Below are 9,634 nucleotides of genomic sequence, written 5' to 3' on the forward strand. Positions count from 1 at the left end.
AGATGTATCCAGATCCTTAAATGAAGTAAAATAAGTACAACAATGTATAAATACAAATACATGTACAAGTAAATTTCCTGTATTCAAAACAAGACTTGAGTAATAGTGTGGTTCTTGAAAAGTAAAAGTGCTTATATGCAAAAAAATATGACCCATTAATTATATTGTTGGATTATTGTTTACCAGTGGATTTTCTTTTTACATCTGATGCATTCATGTGTAACTTTGTAGAATTTAAATGTTTTACTTGGTTAAGGTGGATCTAATATTAAGTATTTGTGTAATATAAGGCCATTTAAACTGTAACATTGCATCATACATTAAAGGAATTGTATCTTTTGTATGAAAATTGACTAAAGCTGTCAATTAATCATAGTTTAGTAAAACCTGGCTGCAATATTTACCTCTTAAATGGAGTGTAGCAAAATTATAAAGTAGTATAAAATGGAAATAGTCAACAAGTAGTGTAATGACATAAGTAAATGTATTTTTAGGAGAGAAAAAAGGAACAACTAGTACACCTAAAGTAACAGATTACTAAAGTAGATACAGCTAAAAGATCGGACAGGACTTACTGACCAAATGATATGTGAGCATTTGTTTTAGGTAAATGTCAAACAAAGTCACTAATAAAGTGTGATTGTGAAAATACCAGTAATGTTCGTAAGGCCATGAGCGAAATATGGTGTGTGAGTGTGTGTTCATGCAGAATAAATCTATTGTCAGTTGAAAGGGAATGAGATCACCATCTACTGTTGGCCTGGTCATACGAAATGAGGAGCAAAGAGCACAGCCAACCAGAAAACACTAACAACATGAGAACGAGCAACGCTGGATAACTGAGCATATTTAAACCCCCAACAACGAGTCCTTGCAGTGTAATATGATAGCATTTATTCTTTAAATGTGTGATTAATACACTTTAGTTAAGGACTGGTTAAAGTCCTTATGTATCAGAATCTATTCTGATACATAAGGACTTTGACCAGGAAACAGGGAAGGCAACAACAGTTGGCAGATGTGCACAAAATGATAACATATTGCAATGTAATTCTGTAATGCATATGCAGGCCTGCTTTAGAATTGTTATGGTGATTTCACATAATTCATACTCTTTATTTCATTCAAGTATCAAAACATTTACCAAAAATATATAGTTATTAAAAATACACCAGAAAATATATCAGTGAATCAGAATGACAAAAAAACAGGAGTGGTTTGTATTATAGAACAAAGCTCATGGAGCCAATTGGTCGGCTGGGCTTTACGATTTTCTTATTAAAATTGTGTCATGCATAGTAAATGTCCTTGAATTTTTATTGACAGTACGCAAGTTTTGCAAGATATGATGTCATTAGGAATCGTGTCCTTTAATCATTTTAAAACTGAACCGTGGTTGGGGTTGAAAAAGAAAGTTAGCTTGAGGGAGGATTGGCAACAGTTGCTCTGGGCTCCATTTTCAGTTTGATGGGATCCTTGGGTGTGGTAAATCCATCAGTTCCCAGTACCATTGGAATCTAGAAAACAAGAAATGTGTCACAGATGCCCTACCAAAGCTCAAACCTGATGTCACCCAATCATGCATAAAAATATTTCATTATTTTACAACTGCAGATACGAAAAACATCTTCTCACAATTGTCTCCTTGCACGTGACGAAGCTGAAGTTCTGAAGAATCTCCACAATGGCCAACTTCATCATCAAGACAGCAAATCGCATGCCAATGCAGTTCCTTGGCCCTGCTCCAAAGGGTAGGAAGGCATATGGATCTACGTTGTCTTTGTTCTCCTTGCTGAATCTGAAAAAAAGATAACAAACAAGTTAAGCTGATTAGCCAAAATGATCAAGTTTGGGTAAAATCCGAGCACAGCCTGCCATTAATCCGGTATAGTACCTTTCGGGTTTGAAGGCCTCAGGCTCAGGCCACAAAGCAGGATCACGCTGGAGAGTGTACACTGGTACCATGACGCAAGTTCCTTTAGGGATGGTCACACCGTTAATTTCCACAGAGGACTTTGTCATCCTCTCCAATCGATTACCGATAGGGAACAGCCTCATTGACTCATTTATCACCATATCCAGGTATTCCATCTGCATCAAGCCTTCATAGGTTGGCTGACCCTGGAGTATTAAGCAGTTAGTAGCTGGTAACATATAATCAGTTGCTGATGAAAACAAAATGAATCACAGTTAAAAGAAATAATAATTAAGTAACCTTTTCTGGGAAGGTTTCATCAATCTCCTCTTGCAGGGTCTTTTGGATGTGAGGGTGGGTTGCCAGGTTGTAGGCGACAAATCCCAGTGTGCTGCTACTTGTTTCATAGCCAGCAAAGATGAACATCATGGCCTGAGATAGGATCTCGTGATCTGTCAGTCCTGTAACAGAACATACCACGACTAAATGATGATCACGGTCATGATAACAGTCAAAGTAACAGCTGGTAGCTCAGCCTGTAACCTTGCAGTATGGGAAGGCCCGTAATGCATCAGCTCGTAATCGACCATTCTTTCCCTTGTTAAAGGGACACAAATCTTTCTAAGGACTGGACAGTTATGGAACTCACTGGGTTGCCACTGGTCTTTGCCTGATTTTAAAACTGGAACTGAAAAAAGGTCTCGACTGGATTTGAGATGACAACAAAGCTCTGGAGCTTTCCAAAACAACTTCAAGTAGTTATTCACAAGGTTCTGGAGCATCAAGAAACAACGAATCACATCATACTTCACACAACTTCTGACACGGCTGATAGCTAACATGAAACAGTAAAATAAAGCAGATATGTAAAGTAAAAACAGGACGCAGGAGAGAAACTGTCACCCCACAAGTTTTCTATTGGATTAAGGTCCGGGGATTGGGCTGGCCACTCCATAACGTTAATCTTGTTGGTCTTGAACGAAGATGCTGTTTGCTTACTGGTGTGTTTGGGGTCATTGTCTTCTTGAAACACCCATTTCAAGGGTATTTCCTCTTCGGCATAAAGCAACTTGACCTCTTCAAGTATTTTGATGTATTCAAACTGATCCATGATCCCTGGTATGCGATTAATAGGCCCGACACCATAGTATGAGACACATCCCCATATCATGATGCTTGAGCCGTGTTTGGGGGTCGTCTGACAAACTGTCTGCGGGCCCGAGACCCAAAAAGAACAATCACGCTTTCATCAGTCCACAAAATGTGGCGCCATTACTCTTTAGGCCAGTCAATGTGTTCTTTGGCAAACTGTAACCTCTTCAGCACATGTCGTGTTTGCAACAATGGGACTTTGTCGGGGCTTCTTGCTGATAGCTTGGCTTCACATAGGCGTCTTCTAATTGTTACGGTACACTCACAGGTAACTTTAGACCTTCTTTGATCTCCCTGGAGCTCATCGTTTGTTGAGCCTTTGCCATTTTGGCTATTCTTTGATCCATTCGAATGGTAGTTTTCTGTTTTCTTCCATGTCTCTCTGGTTTTGGTTGCCATTTTAAAATGTTTGAGATCATTCTAGCTGATCATCATTTTTAGCACTTCTTTATATGTTTTTCAATTCCTCCATCTGGTTTCTTTACCTTTGTGGGGTGTTGTATCCTCTTCGTTGTTCTTTGAAGTCTGAGAGTCCACCATCAGCTGCATGATGTCTACTCTTTTCTGCCAGACAAAAAAAGTCCTATTTCAATTTCCAGTTTGGCCTGCAACCAACATTGAAAACACTGTAGGTGTACAATGTGTACACATTACCTTGTGTTCATTCTTATTCCTGTCTGATTTGATTTTCTCAAGGAAGTTGTAGAAGAAACTTATCACTTCCGCAGGAAATAATGACACATCCATCCTATCAAAAATCCCCTTCAAGAATGGAAACAGGACTAGAAGGAACAAGATCATATAGAGTTAATTGAGGGCTCAGGGGCACAAGATAGACATTTTGGTGACATAGCATGATATTATACATACCAACAAGCACAAGCAAAGGATTCAGGAAGTTGAACTTCACCATTCTCTTAATGTTTGCTACAAAAGGATCAGAGGGATGGTTGATGGAGTCAATGTCCACACTGAAAGCAGTGCTGGTCACAACATCCATACTGTAAGGTCCAAATATGCTGCCAGAAAAGGTAAACACAAGATTTAGGAACAAGAAAAAGCCATCCAAATGTTTGTATTAAGAAATGTCATCTCCTATTTATTGAATAGCACAAGGGCAAAACCAGCTACCAGAACTAAATAATACTGATGTAGAGTCTGCATCCAAGTCTCATCACAAACAATACCATTACTTACTCTTTGACATCTATGACTTCATCTGCCTCCACTTTCTTGCGAAGGCTCTTGAACAGATTACTTGAGTGTTGCAACATTATCGTGTACATCTGCCCAAAAAAAGAAATGACAAAAACATGAATCATCATCTTCAACCAGTTTCAGTGCACATGTGCACAAAAAAACGAATATTGCTGAATAGAAATATGTAAAATTAATAAGTAATATTTCTCGTCTTACCTGTAGTGCTATTTATCAGTATAGATCAGTGGTTCTCAAATGGTTTAGGGATTTTGTGACAACCACACATTATCATTGCAATATTTAACTGGACTTATACAAAAAGTTATGAAGGAATATGTTGTGCGAACCCATTTCCTCATAAAGAGGCAAATTCTTGCTAAAAAATGTAATTTAATTTAATTTCAATAACCTTCACAGGGAACCTACTTGTCGCCATTCGTGAGAGGGAATTGTAAGTGTGACATATCACATTATCCTACATTATTTCCCATTTAAAATGGATGTGTTATTGGTGCTTTGACGTCATTTTAAAACATTTAAAATGAATAATGAATCATGACCTAGTTACTCAAGGTAATCCAAAGTAGGGATGCACCGATCCGATATCTGGATCAAATATCGGCCCCGATATCATCAAAATAGATGGATTGGGTATCAGAAAATGCAACCTATACCTGAGGCAATCCTTTCCCTTTAAATCTATTGCGACGCGAGCTACGTCGTCTGTTTCATCTTATCTTAGGAACGAACTGTGTAGTCATCAATGCCTGATGCCTCTAGTCTTTTCTGTTCTACATGTAAAGGTATATAACTTTTTAGGTCAACCATGGTATTGGATCAAAATCAGGTACTGGTTGATACTCAAAGCCACAGCATCGCGATTAGTATTGAACCCGAAAAAGCTGGATCGGTACATCTCTAATCCAAAGACCTTGTTTTGATCGGTTTCATGCAGGAACTATCTTCGCTCTACCAAAGAACACACACCAATCATATCATTGCACAAACAGTATGCATCTACTGCTAGATCACCTAGCACCACTAAGCTATCTGTAACGTTACAGCCTCGTTACCGAGGAGGACAGCATTAATGTTTACTTACATAGCACTGTCTTAAGCACGAGCCTCTGGTCTAATGAGTAGATGCCTGTTCCTTCTGCTCAGTGATACAGTTGGCAGGTGTGGTTTGGTAGAAAGAAAATAGTTCCTATGTGAAACTGCCTACAACAAGGTCTGTGGATTACCAGGGTTGTGATGTCTGGAAAGAGACCTTGCTGTAGAGTTTTTCACTTTGAGCACCACTAACCGAGTGCTATGAAGTTCCATTATTTGATATCTCCAACACCCAGCAACTCACACCAAAACAATCTAGATCGATAAATAGCACTTCAGGTAAGAGGAAAATGTGTGTGTGTGTTTTTTTTTTATTTGGGGGTAAAGTGACCCTTCATAGATTCAGTGTGCTTATGAACCTCTTTCAGGCGTCCGCTGGTGAATGAGGGAGACAGTACACTGCGGATCCTTCTCCATTCCTCATCTTCGACTACTGATACAGCATCACTTAAGGGCCCATTTAGGCCAAAATCCTAAACCACACACACACAAACACACAAACAGGATGCCTTCTTCATATTGTGTTCTTCAATTAGTTATGAGGTATTAACTTTGAGAACTGCCCCTATGCTGTTTTTTTCCTCACCCGTCTGTTGGTGAAGACAGAATAACACTCTTTAACCAAGACTGTTTTGATCATTTCTGTGTCCATTATGGCCAAGACAGGCTGCCTGCCATCGTACAACCTTGAAATGCATTAGCAACAAGTCAGTTAAAGCCTTGGAGCACTGCATGAGAAATGTAAAGTAAGGTATATTCTTGCACACACACTTACCCCCACATCTTTCCATATTTCTGATAGCATTCTGTGTCAAAGTTGTGGATGCCCTGAGGAAGGAAATAAGAGTGGTGTGACAAAGGTATCAGAACATTCAGTATCCTTTTAGATCACTGTACTAATATGACAGAAGCATCTCACCTTTGTGTAACCCAAAAATGTCCCAATGAAGGGAAAAGGTCTGGGTCCAGGGATGCCCATTTTCTTGAAAAAGCCATATGGAGCATATCCATACCTGAGGATAAAGAAGAGGAGGGCTGAGTATTGTTTGGGTTTTTTTCAATGCCAGGGCTGAAAAAATTATTTTAAAACAGTACCAGTGCTTAAACGGTGCCTGAAGCCATATTAAAAAAAGTTAACTATTAAGAAATTCACATAATAAATAAAAACTAACCCAACTGTAACAATTTAACACTAAATTACATGTTATTTAGTGCTGAATAACATGTAGATAAAAAGCAGATAATTTTACTTGTTTTTAAAAATCTTTGCAAGTTAAATTTTTCTTTTCTGTTGGCAGATATTTTTTCTTATTTTAGGTAATATTTTCCCCTTTTGTTTTTTTTTTCTTCTTGTTTTTGAAAGCCGACTATATGCAGTGCACCTACATTACTAAATAGAGTAAAATAAAAAAAATTTTAAAAAAAAAATTAAAAAAAGCCTCACCACCTCTCCAACCTTGAAGCAAGACACACATGGTTCATTGTTATTTAGCCAAAGTCGCTATTTAACATCTCTCTGTAGTCATCATGCATCTTTCAGTGGTTTTGTGTCCCTTTTTGTCTCTCTGTAGTTGCTTCGCGTCTCTTTATTGTCTCATTGTGGTTATTTTGTGTCTCTTTGTGATCAATTTGTGTTACTTTGTGGTCACTTTGTGTCTCTTCGTGGTTATTTTGTGTCTCTGTCGTCATTTTGTGTCTCATTGTTGTTATTTTTTGTCTCTTTGTGATCAATTTATGTTACTTTGTGGTCATTTGTTGTCACTTTGTAGTCATGTTGTGTCTCATTGTGGTCATTTTGTGTCTCATTGTGGTTATTTTGTGTCTCTTTGTGGTCATTTTGTGTCTCTTTGTGGTCATTTTGTGTCTATTTGTGGTTATTTTGTGTCTCTTTGTGGTCATTTTGTGTCTATTTGTGGTAATTTTGTTTGCGGTTATTTTGTGTCTCTTTGTGGTAATTTTGTTTGCGGTTATTTTGTATCTCTTTGTGGTCATTTTGTGTCTATTTGTGGTTATTTTGTGTCTCTTTGTGGTCATTTTGTGTCTATTTGTGGTAATTTTGTTTGCGGTTATTTTGTGTCTCTTTTGGTCATTTTGTGTGTCTATTTGTGTTTTTTTTTTTTTGTGTGGTCATTTTGGTTCTTTTTGTGGTCATTTTGTGTTTCCTGCTAGTTGCTTTCCGTCTCTGTAGTCACTTTGTATCTCTTTGTGGTCACAGTTGACAATGTGACTTGTCACAAAAGGAAAAGCTGAGGTGTAAATAATTTTGTTAATGATAGCTTGGGTCCATGTAAAAACTGGCTCACCTAAATGAAATGATGAAAGTAATCATTAATGTTATTAATTACACCTGTGTTTTCCTGCCATTGCACATCCAAGTATCTGCTGTGAAAGGGTCCATTGAAATTGAATGCAGCATTTGTAATGTCATTAGCTACATCTGTGCTTCACCAGTCACACTCACAGGTGATTTTAATTATCTAGGCTCTTCTCAGGACTGTGTGGGAGTGCACAGATGGAGCTTTTCTGACATATCTCTGACTCCCCTGTTACCTCAGTTGCACTTTGGGTGAGACAAAGTACAACTTTATAATCCTTATGGAAACATGGAGACCTTCAGCCTGACTGTAGGTGTCATCAGCAAAAATAAGTAAAAGCACCTGTGTGGGTGTGCACAACCTTTTCTTCACATTGCCCAACTGTTACCACAGTAACTGACCCACAGTTTAAGTTACCTCTTTGTCTGAAACAAAAAACCCTGAGTTTCCCTCATCTCAGGGTAAATAACACAGTTTTCTTAAACCTGCTTCCTGAAACTGCCCAGATCAATTTTATCCCCTTTTCTCTGCAATTAGACTTTACAGTTAAACAGCACTAAGTTTAAAAAGTACTATAAATGCAGCCTCACTGTCACAGGTGTAAACAAGCTGAATAATCCCTTTCCCTTTAAAACTTTCTCTCTAAGCTTTAAAGACAGAGGAAAAACTGCACCACGTACTTACACTGTGATTAGAGTGATGATTAATACTATTAAAGTCCAAGTCTCGGTGGAAAACTCTGGAAAATAGCCCATCTTTGTTCCTGTGCACAACACTGTTGACTCTGGTCTGTCACTTCTTACTGTTCAGAGTTAAAGCTCACAGGGGCGGTCCCACACAGATGATAAACCCTCAAGTTGCATAACATCTCAGTTTTCATGCCTGAACTCTGAGTAGCGTGACCGTTAACCCAGTGTTCCCAGGTGGTGGGTCATGGTCCAAATGTGGATCGGGAGTCCATTCTGAATGGACCGCAATTGACCTGGGCCCTGGGCAAATGATGATCATGAACGTCATCAAGTATCCTCTCCAGATATTTCTGTCTGAATGACAAGAAATATACACCAGCCTACTGTTAAACAGGCCCTTTTTCGCTGCAGACATTTTGACTTGCCAGAGTATAAAAAGCACAGGTGGAACTAATAACATCAACGATGGCTCTGATCTATTCAGGTGTCCCTGTAAGCCACAACAGTGTGACAGTGAGCCAGCATGCACAATATCAGGACCCTGAAACTGAAGCTGATAAATGAAATCCAGTCAATATTTACACCTGTGCTTGTCTGACTGTGTCAAAGAGTCTTCCATGAAAAGGCCTTTTAAAACACCAACAAAACTAAACTTCAACTTCTACCTTGAAACCACATCAAGACTTACAGAGGTCAGTCGGTAATTATATAATTAGCTGACTCATCCTGTGCTTTATACTGTAGAAGCATGTCTGGCTGATTTATGGTCCCCCTCAAGAAAATCACAAAGTCCAAAACTGGGGGTGAAATAAATATAATGGTGCACAGTTGCTTTTTCCTGGCTTTCACTTATTACCACATCTGTTGAGCTCTGTAAGCATTGTTTTCTCGGATCAAATGTGACAGATATACCACAGATATACCACTCTTACATTTTGACATCAAAAACAGGTTTGACAAAACTCTGCTAAACAGAGCAAATATTAGATAATAACTAACCTTTAGTCATCCACATCATGTTGCTATATGCTGCCGTCAGTCGGTTTGTGCCTACACAGATAACTACATGGGTAAAGGTTGTAGGGAAATTAAATTAGTCATGCAGTGGTTAGCACTGTCGCCTCATAGCAAGAATAGCAAGAGAGTTCCAGGCTGAAACATGCTGGCCAGCTGGGGCCCTCCTGTGTGGAGTTTGCATGTTCTCCCCATATTAGTGTGGGTTTTCTCCAGGTTTCCTGCCTTCCTCCCAC

The 9,634-nt window shown here is 38.7% G+C and overlaps 1 protein-coding gene across 1 annotated transcript; it reads right to left on the reverse strand.

The window, feature by feature from the left end:
* Positions 1–853: 853 nt before the first annotated feature.
* LOC125892110 (cytochrome P450 3A30-like) lies at positions 854–8,533 on the reverse strand. Its single transcript, XM_049581865.1, has 13 exons — positions 8,380–8,533; positions 6,300–6,393; positions 6,156–6,208; positions 5,967–6,066; positions 5,740–5,853; positions 4,265–4,353; positions 3,938–4,086; positions 3,722–3,849; positions 3,553–3,631; positions 2,216–2,376; positions 1,895–2,121; positions 1,636–1,798; positions 854–1,517 (listed from the first exon to the last, which is right to left on the reverse strand). Exons 1-13 carry the CDS (start codon positions 8,448–8,450, stop codon positions 1,416–1,418), a joined length of 1,530 nt encoding a protein of 509 aa, XP_049437822.1. The 5' UTR covers positions 8,451–8,533; the 3' UTR covers positions 854–1,415.
* Between the last annotated feature and the right edge of the window lie 1,101 nt (positions 8,534–9,634).

The sequence above is a fragment of the Epinephelus fuscoguttatus genome, linkage group LG7 (assembly GCF_011397635.1).
Source record: "Epinephelus fuscoguttatus linkage group LG7, E.fuscoguttatus.final_Chr_v1".
NCBI classification, from domain to species: Eukaryota; Metazoa; Chordata; class Actinopteri; order Perciformes; family Serranidae; genus Epinephelus; species Epinephelus fuscoguttatus.

Excerpts from the sequence above, each read along its gene's own strand:
- LOC125892110 (XM_049581865.1), bottom strand. The coding sequence starts at position 8,450 with ATGGGCTATTTTCCAGAGTTTTCCACCGAGACTTGGACTTTAATAGTA. Across the intron at positions 1,799-1,894 it reads GAGGCCTTCAAACCCGAAAG|ATTCAGCAAGGAGAACAAAG; the intron begins GTACTATACCGG and ends TCTTTTTTTCAG. Across the intron at positions 1,518-1,635 it reads TCACGTGCAAGGAGACAATT|ATTCCAATGGTACTGGGAAC; the intron begins GTGAGAAGATGT and ends CTTGTTTTCTAG.